Below are 21,006 nucleotides of genomic sequence, written 5' to 3' on the forward strand. Positions count from 1 at the left end.
GAGATTTATCATAAGAAACTTAAAAATATTTGCTTGTAGTTGAGTTTATCGGGGTCCATGTTTTAACGTAATTACACTTATTTGTGTTTTGGTATTGATTTAAATATTTTAAAGTTAAAATTCTATTCCATGAAATTATAAAAATAAAAAAAAAACATATTTGATATCTTCAGATTTTATATTTTGCAAAACACATGATAAGGTGGCTAAGATCAAAGATATTTTGTAAAAGTAACAAAATTCAATATATATATATATATATATATATATATATATATATATATATATATATATACACACACACGGTAATTATATTCAAATTATGATGTTCTTTTTAAAATAAATTGTGATGTTATTATATTAAAATACTGAACCATGTTTTCTTTAAAATGAATTGTGATGTTATTATATTAAAATACTAAACCAGCACCATATGATATAACTCATTTCTCTTCAAAATAAGATTTGATTTTGTTGCTCATTCATCTTCTTATAAGGAATCCAACAAAACAAAATGTAGTGAATATGTTTACTACTGTTTTAATTTTAACTGAGGTTATATATATATATATATATATATATATATATATATATATATATATATATATATATATATATATATATATATATATATATATATATATATATATGAGATATTTATAAGTTTTTTAAAAAATTAATTAACTTTTTTTTTTGACAAAAACACATATTTATTATTTAACTATAAAAACTATCAATTAGTTTTAAAATAAAACATTAGATAATCCAATGGATTTTTAAACTTTGTTGGATGGATTGGATCCATCCATAACTTTAAATGGATGGATTGGATTCAATCCATTAACTATTCTTTTTTATAATGGATGGATTGGATGAATAATTTAATGGATGGATTGGATGGATTTTACTCTAATGGATTTTATTGCCACCCCTAAGCAGTAAGTCATAAACGTGAACATAATCAACAATAATAACCAATGGACCAAGATAAGTCTATTGGTTATGCTAAAAGGAAGAAGAACTTGATCCAGACCTCCAGTGAAACCCGTTTTTTAACACATCATTCGCTTTGACAATATAATTTCAAGTAGAGGAACCCGAAGTTAAAGAAAGGGAAACAAGACACGCGCTAGACAAATACTTATAAGAGATGAGACATGCCAAAACTTTATCACTATCTTATAACATATCCCAAACCAGTTTGTCGATGGGGGTTGTATTGACATCTCTAGTTGATCAGACCCCCCGGTCACCCAACATCCTTAGACATGTAATCTTTTTCAAGCCGAGGGAGTACAAATTAGTCTCTCCTTTTCAAATTTTAAATTTAATTTTAAATTTTTAAAATTTATAAAAATATTCATAAAAGTGTAATAATAAATGATCTATCTAAATAAATGAACAAAAAAGAAGAGTAGTTATTTTCTCAGTTTGTTCAGTCTTCCCTTCCATTCCGTTAGTTTGTTAGTTAGAGTTGTGAAGATGCCTACAGAGGACGAAGAGATCGGAAACGCGACCGGAGACGCCGTGCCGGTCCTACCTCGAACTTCGAGCAACGCAAGACGACCGTCACGAAGAGCAGATCCTTTCCTCATTGTCTGTAGGTGTTTCAGTTTGATTACCGCCATAGCTGTAATTCTCTGCATCGCCGTCAACGTTCTCTCCGCTATTCGCTCCTTCAGAAACCCTAACTCTGTAACTAACTATCTATGTATCTATCTATTTTCTTCTTCTTTGTGTAATTTATCGATTTTGATTTTGATGTTTTGTTTTTCTGTGTTTTAGATTTTCGATGGCATATTTCGGTGTTATGCTGTTATCATTGCGGTTTTTGCGGTTCTTGTTGAGACTGAATGGAGTTTCATTATTAAGTTCTGGCAGGTTGATTAGTTTTTTCTTTGTTTCATTTGTTATGCTTGTGTGAATCGATTGCTGTTTCGATTGAATTTGATTTTCTATATGATTACTTGATTTTTGCATTTTCAGATTCTGGAGTATTGGGCTGCCAGAGGTATGCTGCAGATATTGTAAGTTTTTTCGTTTCTTAAACGCTTTTTCAATCTATTTACTGCATGGTTGGTTATGCTCTGACGAATTTCAAGTGATTTATGATGGATGGTTTTAGGAAATTGGTTTAAATTTATGCATGTTTCGTTTAACTTTTGAAAGAGGCAAAAACAATTGGTAGAATTGATTTTGGAATCATTTTGAGTTGTTTGGTTTTGCTTGAAGTTAGAATTTGTAGCTTTTGAATTTAGACGTGATTTTTACATTGAAATTTATAGTTAAACTCAATTTTACGTAAAGTTATTCAAACATAAATCACTTTACATTCAACTCATTTTTAACTAGTATCAATTTTACCGAATCAATTCACTCAAATTCAATTGTTTTCACCGCAAAACCAAACATACACTTTATCTTTAGACTATAAATCTTAACTCTAAGTTACAATTAGCTCTGGAGACAAAATCTATTTTTTTTTCGAGAGTAAGCAAATAAGTTATAATCAATTTTATACCTCAGTATCATTTTTGGTTGTTTCAAACATGAAACGAAACATAGTTCCTCGTTTCTGAATTCTTAATTGCATATAATTTCATGTAATCTAATTAGGAGAATTCTTCAGTAGCCTTGAGTTTTTTTTGTGTAATGGTACTGTAGACAAATTAAATTCAAATTTATATTGCATTTAAAATAGTAGGTATAAAAATGGTACTGTAGACAAAATAATTGTTGTGTGTATTGATCAGAGTTTGATACTCATGGTTTTCAAAGGAATTAGTTTGTTTAATTTTGTGTTAACTTTTAACTGAAATCATCTTTGTTCCGTGTTTTTATTCTGAAAGCAACTCTGATAGGAATAAACCCTAAATTTTGTGTTCAATCATTACTATCTCTCCAGTAGTTCATGAATTATATAAAAATAACAATTTCTAAAGTATATGAAATCGGGGCTAAAGTGATACATTTCATATACTTTAAATATTTTTTATCATGTTAATATAATTGGGCGACTAAATTAGAGACTTTGATACTTCTAGTTAGTGTTAGTTCTGAACTCAAATTTGAGGTTTGGAGCCATTATCTGCAAATAACCACATATCCGTTTTTACTAAGATCATATATGACAGATATGAAAGCAATTTCTAGATTTCACATCGTTAAATCAAACACACACCTAGAATGTTTTGGTTTAAGACGGAGAATTGCGTGATATTTCAATTTACACGATGATGCATATAAACATTAATTGTAGTTTGGTTTCTTATTGATTTGGTTTTTCTTTTCTTCAGCGTGGCAGTGATGACCAGGGCTTTCCCTGACTATGATGGGGAGCGAAAAGATCTTGTTATTCTTCAAAACATTGCATGCTATTTGCTTATTTCTTGTGGCCTAGTTTACGTTGTCTCGGTAAGGTTATTAAAGAGAGCAAATTGTAGTCCCAATTCTAAAGTTTTTCTATTGCGCCTTTTTTTCCCAAACCTTGATTTTATAGTACTACTAGTCAAACTGTTAAAGATGGTCTAAATGGCAACTTCAAAACAATAAAGATGTTTGTACCTTAATGTGCAAACTATATTCAATTGTAATCATTCCTCTCTTTTTGTTTTGTTGTTGCTAACAGTCATCAGTAAATATTCTAAAGAATTTCTTCATTGCATGTATTGAAAAATTCTTTCTGTTTTGCTTCTATTGCCATTTGAAGGGAATCCTTTGCGTCGGTTTTCTAAAACGTCATCTCCAGAAGAAGGAGATCACTAGAGAGCAAGCAGCCAAGGATCTTGAGGTAAAATGCTTACATTAAGATGTTATAATTTATTCATGATCTCATTCCATATGCGCATGTCTGCAGTTCTATATCTCCCTTGGTTCCAATGACATAGTATTGCACCAATTGTAACTTAATTATTTGTCGGAACATTTTCCTTCATCTATATATTATAACAAACTTTAATTTATATACATGAAATCAGCTGTGTGATCTGACTCTAACTCCATGCTTTATTGACACTTGACAGGAGTTGGAACGTCGTAGAGAAGAACTTGAATCGCTGCTTGTGACAGAATAGGTTCAAAGGTTTGAAAGTAGAAGCTGGTTCTGACAGAATAGGTTTGAAGGTTTGAAACTAGTGCTGTAATTGTCTAATTACATGGTGATGACTGAAGAGACCACTGAAGCAAACTTGACCTATGAATGTCTTCATGTTAGTTTTTGTTGCCATACTGTTTGTTCATTCTACGAAACGATTAAGTTACATTCTTTTAGGTGCATAATTGACCTATTTTGTGTAAAAATGTAGAAGGTAATATTCGAGATGATGTTTCAACTTTTGATTAATGTGGAAATGGAGTTAACATCATTAGTTTCGATCATAAACATTATCAGTTTGAATGCACAGCGAAGCCTTTGAAAATTCTAGAAGGTTGGTTCAAGTTTTAAAATTCTGAAACAGTGTTTCTAACCATCATAATCAGATTACGGGAAGATGAGTCTTTTTCTAACCATAAAAAATCTTCACATTTGTAGTAGCATATGGAGTAGATATTAGAAGCCACATGGTCAATTATGCACCTAAAGTTGATACCTACATTTGTATTAGGATAAATGTTGTTTATCACATAGATAATCCAGTCCCTAGTAGAGAGATTTAGACTGTCCTTAAAGTTGATACCTACATTGGAGTCAAACCACACTTCTTTGACTTTGTCACAATTTTTAAAAAGACAATCAATAGTTTTATGGATGGAAAAACAGACGGTGGAAAAGATAGGACTATTGATATTTCTTATGTTGAGAGATTTCTTAATATGGATGACTTAATTGATAGTTCTCCAAATGAGAACTTTGTGTATATGAGGAATATTAAGCTTGCGTAGCTTTTTTAAAGTAATCTTAATGTGATTGTTAGATTCGTTAAGATCTTGTTTTTGAATCTAACCATGTTTTCAGGAATGTTTTTGTTTAGTATTCCGAAGTAGTTCGATTTCAACTTTGAATGATTTGAACATGTTTAGAAATTGAGATTTTTCATGAATTAAATATAAATAGTCATATTTCGGGTAATCCTCCATGAACAAAGTGAAATACAGTTATCCATTTCAAAAACTTGTAGGAAAAATACCACATATATTAATGTGAGTTAGTTCTAAGACATAAGGGATCCATTTTGTTTTGAAAATTCATTTTGTTTGTTTGCTAACCCTTAAATTTGAAAATTTGAAAAATCAAGGGATCCAAGAATATCCACATTGAATGCAATAAAATGACATAATTCTTATTTAATTTTTATTTAAAAAGGTGGGTAAGGTTACCTTTAGTGTAAAATGCATTGAAAACATCATAGAATTTTTCTATATAATAAATAATTAAATATATAAAAAATAAATGGTGTCATCTGATTGGTGGAAGGTACACTACCCATCTTTTTGTGATAGGTAGAGCAATTGTCCCCATTTTTATTTTGTATCATGTGACTCTATATGCATTTTTTGTTATAAGGACATTTAATCTCAAACATATAAAGATTATTGTTCAAAGAATCATAATTAACAACAACTGAATCATATGAGAGATTATAGTTATTATTTCTAAACGAATAAGCATAACCGAGTTTGTCCAAAATAAAAATTAAATTCCGTTTAATAAAAATTAAATTCCGTTTAATAGTCAATAGATGGTGCAACAAAAATCTCAACCAAATTCAACTAAAATCAATTTTTAGTAATAATAATATAAAAGTTTTTATAACCTCTATGACAACTTTATTGTTATTGTTAGGATCGGGTCAATCAATCCAGAGACCTTATTCTAAATTAAAAAAATGAACTTAAATTAAAAATAATGTAAAAAGAATTTAATTATATATTAATCAAATGAAGGAAAAAAAACTTAAAATATTATTTAAATTATTTTAAAATTATGAACCTATGAAAAAATATTTATACTTAAATAAATGATATTACTTTTTTAATATTATAAATTTAGGTATAGATTTGCCCTCACTACTTAAAGAAAAAAAATCATAATATCTATTTTTTGAAAAATATAGCATTATTTTTTCACAAATAAAACACTAGTTCTCACGTGTGAGACATGTTGAATGTATTGAGTCTTTGTTTCCTCTCCAAAAATTCTCTAATTTGAAAATAAAAGACCGCGCCCTCTCCGCCTTTTCTCAAACACAGTCACTCACTCACTCACATTGTCACAGTCTCATAATTCATAACCGTTTCCGTTTCAAAATTTCAGCAACAACAAACAGGTTCCACTTCTTCTTCATTTCTCAGGTACCGTTTTCATCATCAACAAATCTTCATCATTATTCTGGTTCTTCCAATAATCTCAAGCATTTACTCATAAACTATTATTATTCACCAGATCTATTTTTCAAATTAAAGTTTACATAAATCTCATTTAAATCTGTAATTCATTATTGCATTCTTCAATTTATTAAGATCAATGAATATACCTGCTAGTAATAAATTCAAATCTGTATGTATTTTATTTATTTTGTTCATAATGATGAAAAAATTTGTATGTAATTTAATTCTTAGGGATAAATTAAAGAATGGAGGATACTGTGCTGACAGAGTTAGATGATGTCAAGAAAGAGTTAGAGAAGTTTAGGGCGGAATGCCGAGTTAAAACTCAACACATCGAAAGTTTGAAGAACGATCGCGTCGAGCGATTTCAAGAAATTGCGAATCTGGCTGAGAAACGAGCGGCAGAACTCGATCTCAAGTCGGAGGAGATTTATGAACTGAAGAGAATTAATGAGGATCTGAAGTCTAGTTTGAGTGAAAAGGAAAAATGTATCATGCATTTAGGTTTAGAGAATAAGAAGATTCAAGAAAGGTTGACTGAGAGGGTTTTGAAATTGGAGGAGAGTAATTGTGAACTGGTTTCGAGTTTGGATGAGGTTAATGCGAGAAACTGTTCTTTGGAGCAGAAGGTTTCTGCTAGAAATGAGGAAATTTCGTGTCTGAAGTCGTTGTTATCGGCTGCTGAGAAGAAGTATATCGAAGCTGAGGAGAAGGTTATGCGAGCGGAGACGATGGAATTGAGAGAGGATGTGATAATGCGGTTGCAGGAACAGAATGTTTCTGTGCAAGATAAAATGAAATGGAGGAATGAACAGTTTAAGCATCTTGAAGAAGCTTATAAGCAGCTTCAAGATAAGTATCGGTCGAGCGAGGAGGAGTGGGGAAAGGAGAGGTCTTTGTTGCTCGACGAATTGTCTTCGTTGCAAATTAGTTTGGATTCTCAGACAAGAGCTTTGGAGGGGGTTCAATCGCGTTTGGAGATGTGTAACCATGCGTTGGCTCGTGAAGAGAGTAAGAGGAAGCTCTTGGAGGCTGAGATATCGGACTTCAAGACTAGTTTTGAGGATGTTTATGGTCAGTGTGAGGAAAAGAAGTCGGAGATACAACGATTGACTATTATGAGGAACGATGAGGTAGCCGAGCTAAGAAACTCGTTGGGAGAGAAAGAGGCTGTTGTGAAAGAATTGAAGAGGAAAATCGTTTACCTTGAACAAGATAATAAGGAATTGGGAGATTCGGTTAAAGAGTTTAGGGAAGCTCAGATTCGTGACGCGGGAGGGAATTCTATGACATCAAAGCTTCGCAACAAGCTGAGGAAGTTGGAGGATGTTCATAAGAATTGTTCTTCGACTCTCAAGTCTAGAGAATCTCAATGGAATGATCAGATAGCGAAGTTGGAGGTCGATATTGTTGGTTATAAATCTGCATTGACTGACAAAGAACAAGAAATTAGGGAGCTTATGATGGAATTGGAAAAATGTTACTATGCGAATGAAGAGAATCATATTGAACTGTTGATCTTTAAGTCAGTACTGGCTGAGGGTTACTCCAATTCATTTGGTACAGAAACCGGTAAAGGGGTCTGTGTTGAAGCGAATGAAGATATCGTTCTAAACTTTACCGAGCAACTGAGAGTGAAAGATAATTCTCTAAAAACTCTGGCACAACAACAGTTTCTGTTGGAGGAAGAGGTTGAACAGCAGAAGAAATCGCTCGAGGAATCATTGTCGGGTCAGTTTATATTGAAAGAGCAACTCTTACAGATGGAAAACACCCTAAAACATGAGAGATACGTTGCATTTGAGGCTCTCGAGAAGCTAAAACGTCAAATGGCTAGTATAAATGATGATTTTAAACGAGTAGATTGTGAAGCAGAGAGCTGGAAGTCTACTGCTGAAGATCTTAGAGATTCCTATGAAGAAATTCAAAGAGCCTGTAAAAACATGGAAACTTCTCTTTTATCACGGATTGAGAACGAGCAAGCTCTTAAGCGGGAGAACAAAAACCTTCTCTGCATTGTCAAGGATCAGGAGAGGGAAACTGAAGATCTTCATCTGCAGATAGGTTTACTGGAATCCTGCAATGCCGAGAAAACAAAGGAAGTAGAGAGGTGTAAGCAAGAGAATGATGAACTTGTCGAAACAGTAATCGAGAAGGATTGTTGCATAAATGATCTTCAGAAAGATATAGCCGTTGCGTGCCTGAAGCAAGAGTCCATGAAAAAAGAATTAGAAGATGCAGTTCTTGCACATTTGGAAGCCCAAAAAGCCCTTGTTCAGAACGAAGATCGTCTTTGGAAGACTACAGATGAGAAAGATCAAACTATAAAGCACTTTCAGGAGCTAGCTAAAGCCTCAGAACAAGATCTAACAGATGCACTGTGCTTCTCTTTTTCAAAACAAGTGGAAAAGTTGGTTGAAGTTTGCATGCTTACCGAGGCTATGAAGAATGTAGAATACCTGACAAAGCTAGAAGTTGAAGAGAAGAACACAAGAATAATGAAGTTGGAATTGGAAATTAACAGTTTGCACGAGAATTTGACACACACTGAAGAATCATGTTCCCGTTTAAAACACGAAGCCAAGAAGTTTCAAACATCATTGGAAGACATGGAGTTAGAAACTAAAAAGTTGACAAAGGAAAAGCAAGAGGTAGAACAGATAATTGCAGATATCAAATTTGAGAAAGGAAATTTGCTTCAAGACATCACAGAATTATCGAGAGAAAGGGAAGACATGTTGGCACAGATAGAATACATCTATGACAAACTTGGTGATTTGTTATCTAGTGAGGATTTGCAGTTGAAGGAAGAACTAAGAAATATGTTGCATACTTCTGAAAATGAAACGGCAATGGATTCCGTTGTTTGTGATAAGCTACATGGTTCTTCTCAAGATAGTGCAAATGATCTTCTTTGTCCTCCCACAAATAAACAAATTGAAGAAAATTTCGATGCGCGATTGCCGTTGAGAGAAGTTAACAGTTTGCATATGTAGACCATAGAAGAAATTCATGCTGTTGCTGAAGCACAAGGTATACAAGTTCAGATATTGTCATGTTTCGTTGTTTATGTCTTTATATTCCTATTACTGATTTGTGCAAAGTATTGCAGTTTTGTTTAGGAATGCAAATGATTGATATTGTAGCTAGTCCCATTCATTGTTATACTGTTATTCCCTTGATAAATCATCTGAGAAATTTTCCTATGGACCATGCAGGTGTTGTTTGTTTCTCAAGCAAGCTGAAACTGAACCGGGAACATTGAATCTAGGATATTGATACATGTATTCTGTTGTTTCATTAGTTGTTTCACTAATTGACACATTGTTTTAGAGGTGTTTGGATTAGTTCAATGCTAAGTCTTGTTGAACAATGTTGGAAGAATTCTCAGATTTTTGGATTAGTTGAATGCCTAAGTCCATGCATTCCAGTCTATACAATGATTCAATTCTTTCAAATTTTTTCCAGTGATTTCATAAATTTTTTTGCTCTATATAAATTTTATAGGACCAAATAATTGCAAGGTAACCATTAGTTTAATATGGACATCAATGCCATGTTTGTTTGACATGAACATAACCGTAAATGACAATGATCATCGACAGTGATGGGTTGTTGGTCAGCTTCTGTTTATCTGTGATCGGCATGCTGGCAAAAGTCGCCAGCTACTCTTAACTGTTTTCAGGTGTAGATGACAAGACTTGTGACTGATGAAATTGGCCAAACTCAATAGTCAAACTATTGTCAATAACAGATGATAGCTGAATTCTGGTGACCAGCAACAGCAGAATAACAGATGTGCTTTAAAAGTAATATGGAAGATTAAGTATACACATTGCTTAGCTTAGATTACTAGACATAAAATTTAAAATCATAGTGTGAGAAGGGTAAGTCATTTTTAATCCGGTACCAAAATTTAGAAGAGTGCCATATCAGGCAATTCACCACTAGTGCACCATGATATCATTGTCATGACTAATGACAGGTAAAGGTCCATCAATGACTATTCTGATTTTTATTCTAACACTATGAGCACTGACACTGAATTTGTGAGGGCAGAGATTCAAAAGATTTAGTCGAGAATTCTCTATCAGTGAATGGATATATAGAATTTGAATTCTAACATGGTATTAGTAGAGACATTTCTCGCTTCAAAGGCGTCTGGTCCTCCTGTGAATAGGAATTAGTTTAAATGTATTTATTTAGTGTAATTACCGATATAGCCCTGTAACCTTTATATATACGAGAAATAATAATGAGAAAAGTATGAAGCCAAGAATTGTTGACATGGTATCAGTAGGTTTTCGATCAAACCTGTGAGTTTTAGGTTAATCTTGCCTTTATTCAGCGACACCCCACTGGGTCGCTCTTGAAATCGTCTCGGTAGATCTCGTTTCTCGGTACTTGAAATCATCTCGATTCTCGGTAATCTCTTCCAAGATTGCGATTCTAATCTCGGGTGCTTACAAATCGTGTTTGCTTTGATCGTGTTATCGTATCGGTGTCGGCAATTATTCTGAATTAGGGTTTTGACTCTGTGTCGGCAATTATTCTGAATTAGAGTTTTGACTCTGTGTCGGCAATTATTCTGAATTAGGGTTTTGACTTGGTGTCGGCAAGTATTTTCTTCAGTGTTCCGTTGGTGTTTCTTGTTTCACGTTAACAAAATTGTTACGTTAACAAAATTGTTCTTAAGTCATCTCTGATATTATGGCTTCCGAAGAAGAGATAGATCATATTTGTGTTCGTTTTACCGGAAAGAATTATCTTGTTTGGGAATTTCAGTTTCGGATGTATGTCAAAGGGAAAGGATTATGGAGTCACTTGGACGATGTCTCTTTGGCACCGTTAGAGACAACTGACTTAGATGCATGGGAAATAGAAGATGCTCAGATTATCACTTGGATTCTCGGTACTATTGATCCTCACATGATTAATAATTTGCGATCTTTTTCCACTGCCCAAGAAATGTGGAACTACTTGAAGCGTATCTATGACCTAGACAATGCGGCCAAACGTTTTCAGTTGGAGCTAGACATTGCCAATTACAAACAAGGCAATCTATCTGTTCAAGAATATTATTCTGGTTTTTTGAATTTGTGGACAGAACACTCTGCAATTATACATGTTGATGTTCCCAAAAGTTCTCTCGCGGATGTCCAAGAGGTCTACAATACTAGTAGGCGAAATCAATTTCTCATGAAGCTTCGTGCAGAATTTGAGGTTGTCAGAGGTGCCTTGTTGAATAGGAATCCCGTTCCTTCTTTAGATACATGTGTCGGTGAACTTCTCAGAGAGGAACAGCGTCTTGCTACTCAAGGATCCATGTCTCGTGATGTTGTCATTTCTGAGTCTGCTATGTTTGCATATGCTCCTCATAGTAGAGGTAAAGGTCGTGATATTCGACATGTCCAATGTTTCTCTTGCAAACAATTTGGACATTTTGCTCAGAGTTGCAGTAAGAAGTTTTGTAATTATTGCAAGAAGCGGGGCCATATTATCTCTGATTGTCCCACCCGTCCTCCACGATCAACACAACGTTCGGTGCAAGCATTTTCTGCTAGTACCAGCTCTGCAGTTGGTCCTTCCATCACCAATCCATCTAATGGTGGTGCTCTCCAACCTGAAATAATCCAACAGATGGTACTTTCCGCTCTATCAACCTTGGGAATTCAGGGTAAGTCTTCGAATGTTTCCCGCCCGTGGTTTCTTGATTCTGGTGCATCCAATCACATGACCGCCTCTTCTGAATACTTGCAAAATTTACATTCTTACCATGGTAATCAGAAAATTCAAATTGCGGATGGTAATGCTCTCTCTATCACGAATGTTGGTGACCTCAACTCTGATTTTCGGGATGTGTTTGTAGCACCTGGACTTGCTTCCAATTTATTATCTGTTGGTCAATTGGTTGATAATAATTGTAATGTAAATTTTTCTCGTGATGGTTGCCTTGTGCAGGAACAGGTGTCGGGGAAGGTGGTTGCGAAGGGGCCTAAAGTGGGAAGACTGTTTCCACTTCAGTTTATTTCTAGTCATTTATCTCTTGTTTGTAAAAATGTCTTGAATTCTTATGAGGATTGGCATAGAAAATTGGGTCATCCTAACTCTGCTGTTTTATCTCATTTATTTAAAAATGGTTTATTGGGAAATAAAAGTGTTGTTTCTAATGCCTCTCTTTCATGTTTTGTTTGCAAATTAGCTAAAAGTAAAACACTTCCTTTTCCGTCTGGTGCTTATCGGGCTTCCTCTTGTTTTGAACTGATTCATAGTGATGTATGGGGTATGTCTCCTGTAGTTTCTCATGCTCGCTATAAATATTTTGTCACATTTATTGATGATTATAGTCGTTTTACTTGGATATATTTTCTTCGGTCTAAATCTGAAGTGTTTTCTATGTTTAAGAAATTTCTGACATATGTTGAAACTCAATTTCATGAAAGTGTTAAAATTTTTCGCTCTGATTCTGGTGGTGAGTACATGTCTCGTGAGTTTCAAGAATTTCTTCAACAAAAAGGCATTTTGTCTCAACGATCTTGTCCCAATACCCCCCAACAAAATGGGATGGCAGAACGCAAGAATCGTCATTTGCTTGATGTGACCCGCACTTTACTTCTTCAAGCTTCTGTACCACCCCGATTTTGGGTGGAGGCTCTTTCCACAGCTGTCTTCTTGATCAATCGTCTTCCTTCTACGGTTATTGATCTCGATTCTCCCTTTTTTCGTCTTTTTAAAATTCAGCCTAATTATAATGATTTACATACCTTTGGATGTGTTTGTTTTGTTCACTTACCTCCATTTGAAAGGCATAAGCTTGGAGCGCAGTCTGTTCAATGTGCGTTTATGGGGTATAATCACTCTCATAAGGGATTTGTGTGTTATGATGTCACTAACCATCGTTTTCGTATTTCTAGGAATGTGACATTTTTTGATAATCAGTTTATGTTTCCATGTGTTTCTCCTGTCATGAATGATATTGTTACTCTTCCTAAGTTTTCTATTATGCATCAATCTATAGAACGCTATAAACCAGGTCATGTATATGTCAGAAAACACAAACAGCAGGTTCCCACACCCATTCCCGACGCTGAACCGCCACCTGATCCTGTAATGGTTGAACCACGACGTTCTGGTCGAATATCTCGGGCACCAGATAGATATTCACCAGACAGGTATGATTCCTCACATACTTCTCTGACTGCCACACTCTCTAGCATATCTATTCCTACTTGCTATTCACAGGCTGTTAAAGATGTACGTTGGATAAAAGCAATGAATGAGGAACTTCAAGCTCTTCAAGAGAATTTCACATGGGATATTGTCTCCTGTCCTCCTGATGTTAAACCCATTGGCTGCAAATGGGTGTATTCTGTGAAATTGAATTCTGATGGGTCCCTTAACCGTTTCAAGGCTCGCTTGGTTGCCTTAGGAAACAAGCAGGAATATGGAATTGATTATGATGAGACATTTGCACCGGTTGCCAAAATGACATATGTCCGTACGGTACTCTCTATAGCTGCTTCTAACGGGTGGACTCTTCATCAATTAGATGTGAAAAATGCTTTTCTTCATGGTGATCTGGCGGAAGATATTTATATGACTCCTCCTCAAGGTTTATTTCCGTCATCTAAGGGTGTGTGCAAGCTCAAACGCTCCTTATACGGTTTGAAACAAGCGCCTAGAGCATGGTATGAAAAATTTCGCTCCACTTTACTTGGGTTTTCCTTTACTCAGAGTCAGTACGATTCTTCTCTATTTATTCATAGAACATCTATTGGAATTGTCCTACTTCTTCTGTATGTTGATGATATGATTATTACTGGTTCTGATCATGCTTCCATTCAAAGCCTTAAACAACAGTTACAAGCAGCGTTTCATATGAAAGATCTTGGTAATTTGCATTATTTTCTTGGTCTTGAGGTTCATTCTACATCCAAGGGCATATTCCTCCATCAACACAAGTATGCCACAGATTTAATTTCTATGGCTGGTCTGCAATCGGCTAATCCAGTAGATACTCCTCTTGAGGTTAATGTTAAATATCATCGTGATGATGGTGATCTGTTGCATGATCCTTTATTGTATCGTCAACTCGTGGGTAGCCTTAATTACTTGACTATTACTCGCCCTGACATATCATTTGCTGTTCAACAAGTAAGTCAATTCATGCACTCTCCTCGCCACCTACACCTGGCAGCAGTTCGACGTATAATTCGTTACTTGAAGGGAAGCTCTCATCGTGGTTTATTCTTTCCTACTGGCGTTCCTCTTAAATTGAGTTCTTATAGTGATGCCGATTGGGCAGGGTGCCCTGATACTCGACGATCTGTCACTGGTTGGTGCATGTTTCTTGGCTCTTCATTGATCTCATGGAAAAGTAAGAAACAAGCGAGAGTCTCTAAATCTTCTACTGAATCTGAGTATCGTGCCATGTCTGCTGCTTGTTCTGAAATAATTTGGCTTCGTGGTCTTTTGGCTGAACTTGGATTTCCTCAAATAGAGCCAACTTCACTTTATGCTGACAATACAAGTGCCATCCAAATTGTTGTGAATCCTGTTTTTCATGAACGCACCAAACATATTGAAGTTGATTGTCACTCAACCCGTGACGCTTATGATGACAGAATAATATCACTTCCTCATGTCAGTACTCAGTTGCAGATTGCAGATATTCTTACCAAGGCTGTTCCGCGTCCACGTCATCAGTTTCTTGTTAGCAAATTGATGCTCATTGACAAGCAGCATCAATTTGAGGGGGGATGTGAATAGGAATTAGTTTAAATGTATTTATTTAGTGTAATTACCGATATAGCCCTGTAACCTTTATATATACGAAAAATAATAATGAGAAAAGTATGAAGCCAAGAATTATTGACACCTCCATCTCCAGTTTTGCACATTGAATCATCTTCTCCAGTTTGCAAACATTCATTTTCTATAATCTCTAAAAAACTTGATTAAAAAAACTAGTATCTTTTATGATGTCAACAAATGGAACCTGTGATCAAACTTCACCATTTTATGTTAACTACTCAAGTTCCAATGAAATTTACCTCATATAAATTTGTTGAGACAATGTTTACATCATGATGGCATTTTCACGTATATTCAATTGAAAATTTTCATGTAAACACAACTCACAAAATAAAAATCAGCAAAGATATTTGATTTGTTATAGCACAAATTTAAACATGCAATTCTCTATTTCTCTCCACTTAATCTGGAATTTTGCAAAAATGTAGTATCTTTTAAAGAAGTAATATGGTGAGTATATTTTTCATTAAATATAAGAGATTTACATAGAAAACATATCATTTAAATCCAATGCCATCTCAAAGTTTTTGGAGAGGTGTAGATTAACAATAGTTTAACTTTGACAATGCTGTTTAGATTAGTCATAGTTTAACCATGATAAAACAAATAGCGGTTATATTTGAGTCTGTCTTACATGCTTTAAAGACGACTCTAAATTTTAGGTTTTGTCAGTAGTCTGTTTTACACGCTTCAAAGACAACTTTGATTAAATCATTTCCAATATATCATTAGATATCTTTACAATTGGATGACCGTAAACCTTTTCTTTTCACATTGTCAACGCATATTTGTTAAAATCTAATTAAAGTAAAGTTTGTATTAAGCTATAAAATCTAAATTTGGGGTTAAATTTTCATACAAATCAACAATACTCGTAGACAACTTTAAAAAAGAAGTCCATATTCTTCAACCCCATAGAAAACAAATTTGCATATGTTATGGCTTGCATCAACACCCACACTGAACACCTGTTATTGGAGGATTGTTCTTGTACTCTTAACAAAGTGCTGCAAGAGAGTGAAGTTGGCCACAACATGTGCAGGCTCTTGTTGGATAGAAAATTTACAGAGAATTTTGTGTTGCATGTTGTGTTGGATGCTGCTGATGGTGAAGTTCATGACAGAGATTAAAGTTAGCTTTTGGTATGTGGATACTAAATCCATATTCCATGCACACTCAAATTTTTTTACCTATGGCATTCATCAGAAAGCTATATTTTCAGGGGCAAGTACTCCAAAGAATTTGTAATCAGAAGTACCCAAAAAAATGGAGCAATTAAACTTCTGTGTTCCTCAACACAGTCAATATAGACAGCAGAGCTAGCACGACGCAAAGTAACATTAATGCATGAGTACAACAGCATCATAAGCAACAAGATAGCATGTTCCGTCGTAATAATGTTACATGAAAATGAAGGTGGTGCCTTCAAAGCTACCTAACTTTTGTATTGATTGGATAATTTGATTGAGACTATCATTCAAGTAATAACAATTACAACATATGTTCAAATTCATCAAGAATCCAAATAAAATCCAGAGAAATTTTTTACTTGGACGTTGAATTTGATGGGGCAGGGTTGGAAGAATCTGGCTTTTTAGAATAGTTGGAAAGCCATTTCTGCTTGTTCTTCTGTGATGTATTACAGTTTCGAGAAAACTGTGTAAGACCTTGAGATAGGGCTCCGAGATTTACTCCATTATCAACCAAAATGCTAGTCACTCCCATTTTAGAGACCTGTCAAATATTATGAAGCAGTAGTAACTAAGATGGAAAAATGAAGAGAAACAACACTCCATTAATATGACTAGTACAAATATATTACAAGTACATATGGATTTTGGATTAATGATCGAACTTGACAAAATCATGTTTGCATGGTGTTATTGGTTTTGCAACTATATAAAAAAATGATTTTAACTTAAAATACGTTGAAAATTAGTGTTTTTATAATTGGATACATTAATGTAAAAGTGTGCTAAACAATATAATCAATAGTAGAAGAAAATGCTCCAAATTTATTTATTTATTGCTTTTAAATGCTCCAAATTTTCACTTAAGGCAAAATCAATTCTGAAATCAAAATCAATTCTCTAACTGTGTGTTTGATTGAACAATGACAAAAGCTGATTTCATATAAATTGATTGTGAGCGTGTTTGGTTTTGAAGTGAAGAGAACTGATTATGAGTGAACTGATTTTCTATAATTGATTCTGGTTAAAGGTGAATCGGATGTAAAATAATTTAATTAAACATCAAATTTAAGTGTAAAAACCACGTTTAAACTCAAAAGCTACAAATTCTAATCAATTTTAGAGACAGAATCAATTTTACTTTAGAAAAACCAAACACCTCATAATCATTCAAAAATCAACACTACACTTCTAGTATTAAGGTAATTTATGGTTTGATACATTCAAGTAAAATGAGTCTAAAAATCAATTCTAGAATCAAAACTTTTCAAATTCTAGCTTAAGTTGAAATCAATTCTAGAGAAAAAATCAATTCCATTCTAAAGCAACCAACCAAACATGTAAAAATCAATTTTTCTCTTCTATAACTAATTTTGACTCCTCCAAAACCAAAACCTAATTTACACTATGTTCAAAATAAGGTTTTAAAAAACGGTCCGCGACCGCAAAAACGACCGCAACAAAAAGGTACTGGTAGGTGCCGATACCAAGGTGTCAATACCCATAATGTTATTCACCGTTTCTATGGTAAAGAACAAATTGTGGTTAATTTACATTGCGACCACCACAATCAGTGTCGCGGACCGTTTACACTATGTTCAAACCAAAGTTTTAAAAAACCGACCGCGACAAAATAGTACTAGCAGGTGCAGATACTAAAACAATCATTCACCGTTTTTATTTTAAAAGAACAAATTGTGGTTAATTCACTCTGCGACGACCGCAACGAATGTCTCCACATTAATTCAAACATGCAGTATGATTATTATAAATGATGATTATTATTACCGCTTGAATGTTCCTATTCTCATCATCAAAAAAGAGCATATCCTGAAACGAAACTCCAGTAGTCGAATGAATCCTCTGAAAATGATCCGTTTTATGACTCCAACTAGAATATATTTCCTGAACAAAAATTAGTTCAACACAACACAAATTAGGTCAACAAAACCCTAACTCGTAAAACTCAACAAAACCCTAACTAGTAAAATTCAACAAAAATTAGGTCAAAAATACAACACAGACTTGAGCAACAATGAATGAGGTAATTCCCAATTTGTTGAGAAAAGCCTTAGCAATATCTGCAGTTGGCGATCGAGAAGCGATTGCAATGTCGATTCCTTTGTGCTTGAGAGCCAACAAGATTCCCATGGCGTGGGGATAGAGAGATGGCGTTTCGCGTTTGGATCGACATTCGCAGTAGAATGGCCAGAGAGTGTAATCGAGATCGAAAACGACTAGTTTTGGGAGAATTTGGAATGTTTCGATTATTTTCAGTGCCTCGTTTTTCGTCTTCTCTGAAGATTCCGCCATTTCTTTTGAGGGATACAAATTTTACCGGAAGAAAAGGGAAAGTTGCATATTTAAAATATCTTTTAAACCCAACACATTGTATTGGTCTACTTTGATAAATATAAATAAAAAGGGTTAGTGAACTTTTTTTTCCTTTAAATATTTCTAAATATTTTTTAAAAAGACGTTTTTCAAAATTTTCCGTCTAAACAATGTTTTTAACGTCAAACTAGTAGGAGACCCGTGCGTTCGCACGGGTAAGTTTATTCTTAATATGTATAATATATTATAAGCGCAATGTACACATATGTAAGTTGTAAGAATGAAATCATAATTTCGGACATATTATGTTAGTGTTGCCCATAATTAGTAAATATGTAAATTTCTCCCTTAAAATATAGATGTCAAAATTATAATTATGTAAGATTACAGGCTATTTTAAGATGATACAAAAAACCAAGTCTTAATATTATAGTTTTGGGCAATTCTAGAATAGAAGATGGAATATTGATTGTAATCCTCAAAAGTGCTTTGCTAATGCCAAGTAGAATGTTGTTCAGCATCAATTTCCTAAAATAAAGAAAAATATCATTAAGAATATCAATAACTTAGCAAATAATTATATTATATAAAAGTAAACCATTGAAGATGATATATTATCTCCTAATGTACCACATATGAAAAATAAAAGTATTTAACGAACATGACATATTATAAAACAAAGAATTTAAAAGGCTATAATAGTGTAGAAAATGAGTTAAATTACTTATACAACATTGTGAAAAACTTCTTTGAAAACCACATTAGTAGTTTGAACTAATGGGATTTTCTCTTTGTCATGAATGAGGATTTTCAAACCTCCTTTGCTTTTCACTCTAGACATTGCAACATATAGTTGTCCATGGCTGAAGACATCTTTAGGCAAATATAAATCAACATGATCCAATGATTGGCCTTGAGATTTATTTATTGTCATGGCAAATGATACAATTATGGGGAATTGTCTTCTAATAAGTTTGAATGGCCAAGGAGATTGAGAAGGAGACAGAGACATCCTAGGTATGTAAATAGTGTTTCCAATATTAGTACCTGATATAATCTTAGCCTCGATGACATGATTTGCTAACCTTGAAACGGTCAACCTTGTACCATTGCAAAGTCCCTCAGATTGATCCAAATTCCTAATCAACATAATGGTAGTGCCAATCTTTAATTTCATGGAATGATTAGGTAGACCAGAAGTTTTCAAACAACTTAAGAATTCAGGAGTCAAATGCTCGAATGCCTCGTTGTCGTTTGCTTCTGATCTATCAATAGAATCACTGCTCAAAAATTCTTTCTCATCGCCTGAATAAACAAAAAAGTGTTTAGAATTACATACATAAAATTAGATTCTTGTACTGTAATCAGCAACCATATGTTAGTGCTAGTTAACTGAGCTTGTAAGATACCACTACATCAGTTATTATCAAGTGTTATCATACTGTCATATTATATTTTCATCATCACCAAGACATTCTGCAGTTGTTGTTATATATATTGTGATTAACATACGGTATTTACCTGCGAAAGGATCATAGTCTGAGTCAGTCTCAGCATCACTCTCGAAATCCAGGTTGACTGTAGGTGTAAAAACATTGGAACGCTCAGGGGTAGTTGTTGTATGTGAACTTCCGGCAACATGTACTATCGGTGATATATAGTTGACTGAGTTGCTAAATCTGTGATGCAAAAAGAACAGATATGTACTTAGTTGTACAAAAAAATTGTAGACTCAGAAAGTATATACATTACCTAGAAACACTTGAAGATTGCTGTTCCATTAGATTTGTTGGTGTGATCATTGAAGTTTGGTCATTACGCACAAGGTTATAGGCTCTGTCTGGTACTCCAAGAACCTTCTTAGGACGACCCCTACCACGTTTGATTGTATGTGGATTTGGAAAATTGTTCATTGTTGTCGCACTTCTGCAAAAAAACATCATACATTTATTATACATATGAAAAATTTGACAACTTTGTAACGTCGGAGACATACTTACAAATATGGTGGCAGCAAAGCTGGGTTCTGATTCTCATTTGTTGTCGGAATGGCTACATTAGAAAACCTGTGAAATAGATTTGTGCCCATTTGATTAATCGCGAACACTTTTGGCGGTGTGTGTACAAAATTATTAGATGGAGAAGGTTGTGTCCGATGCAAAAGATTAGTGTTGGACTGTGAAGACCGTGGTTGGTCAATTTCAGCCAGGGGTATCCTACTTGCTACCGGGGGCGACGCATGCGCAGAACTATCATGCTTGAAACGCTTGAATTTCCTCTGTTTAATTATGCTAAATCTACGGATATCTTCACTGCTTCGTTTTTCGTTTTCTCTGAAGAT

General features: G+C 34.1%; 3 protein-coding genes across 3 annotated transcripts; 2 read left to right on the forward strand and 1 right to left on the reverse strand.

Moving 5' to 3' along the window:
• The first annotated feature begins 1,235 nt into the window (after nt 1-1,235).
• On the forward strand, nt 1,236-4,400 carry LOC131624898 (uncharacterized). The gene is made up of 6 exons (XM_058895822.1): nt 1,236-1,695; nt 1,786-1,881; nt 1,987-2,027; nt 3,297-3,414; nt 3,710-3,790; nt 4,023-4,400. The coding sequence occupies exons 1-6, from the start codon at nt 1,483-1,485 to the stop codon at nt 4,071-4,073; spliced, it is 600 nt and encodes a 199-aa protein (XP_058751805.1). The 5' UTR covers nt 1,236-1,482; the 3' UTR covers nt 4,074-4,400.
• Nucleotides 4,401-6,125: 1,725 nt separating this feature from the next.
• LOC131624905 (uncharacterized protein At4g38062-like) lies at nt 6,126-9,786 on the forward strand. Its single transcript, XM_058895832.1, has 3 exons — nt 6,126-6,291; nt 6,559-9,360; nt 9,546-9,786. The coding sequence occupies exon 2, from the start codon at nt 6,573-6,575 to the stop codon at nt 9,321-9,323; it is 2,751 nt and encodes a 916-aa protein (XP_058751815.1). The 5' UTR covers nt 6,126-6,291; nt 6,559-6,572; the 3' UTR covers nt 9,324-9,360; nt 9,546-9,786.
• A 6,622-nt stretch (nt 9,787-16,408) lies between these two features.
• On the reverse strand, nt 16,409-18,715 carry LOC131624914 (uncharacterized). Its single transcript, XM_058895844.1, has 3 exons — nt 18,357-18,715; nt 18,120-18,236; nt 16,409-16,875 (listed from the first exon to the last, which is right to left on the reverse strand). The coding sequence occupies exons 1-3, from the start codon at nt 18,642-18,644 to the stop codon at nt 16,687-16,689; spliced, it is 594 nt and encodes a 197-aa protein (XP_058751827.1). The 5' UTR covers nt 18,645-18,715; the 3' UTR covers nt 16,409-16,686.
• Between the last annotated feature and the right edge of the window lie 2,291 nt (nt 18,716-21,006).

Source organism: Vicia villosa, linkage group LG1, assembly GCF_029867415.1.
Source record: "Vicia villosa cultivar HV-30 ecotype Madison, WI linkage group LG1, Vvil1.0, whole genome shotgun sequence".
In the NCBI taxonomy this organism is placed as follows: Eukaryota; Viridiplantae; Streptophyta; class Magnoliopsida; order Fabales; family Fabaceae; genus Vicia; species Vicia villosa.

Bases quoted from the DNA above. Each gene is read 5' to 3' on its own strand.
- LOC131624914 (XM_058895844.1), bottom strand. From the start codon at position 18,644: ATGGCGGAATCTTCAGAGAAGACGAAAAACGAGGCACTGAAAATAATC. The intron at 18,237-18,356 runs GTCTGTGTTGTA...ATTTTTGTTCAG, and splicing joins CCTCATTCATTGTTGCTCAA to GAAATATATTCTAGTTGGAG. The intron at 16,876-18,119 runs GTAATAATAATC...AATATTTGACAG, and splicing joins AGAATAGGAACATTCAAGCG to GTCTCTAAAATGGGAGTGAC.
- LOC131624905 (XM_058895832.1), top strand. From the start codon at position 6,573: ATGGAGGATACTGTGCTGACAGAGTTAGATGATGTCAAGAAAGAGTTA.
- LOC131624898 (XM_058895822.1), top strand. From the start codon at position 1,483: ATGCCTACAGAGGACGAAGAGATCGGAAACGCGACCGGAGACGCCGTG. The intron at 1,696-1,785 runs GTAACTAACTAT...TCTGTGTTTTAG, and splicing joins CCTTCAGAAACCCTAACTCT to ATTTTCGATGGCATATTTCG. The intron at 3,415-3,709 runs GTAAGGTTATTA...TGCCATTTGAAG, and splicing joins GCCTAGTTTACGTTGTCTCG to GGAATCCTTTGCGTCGGTTT.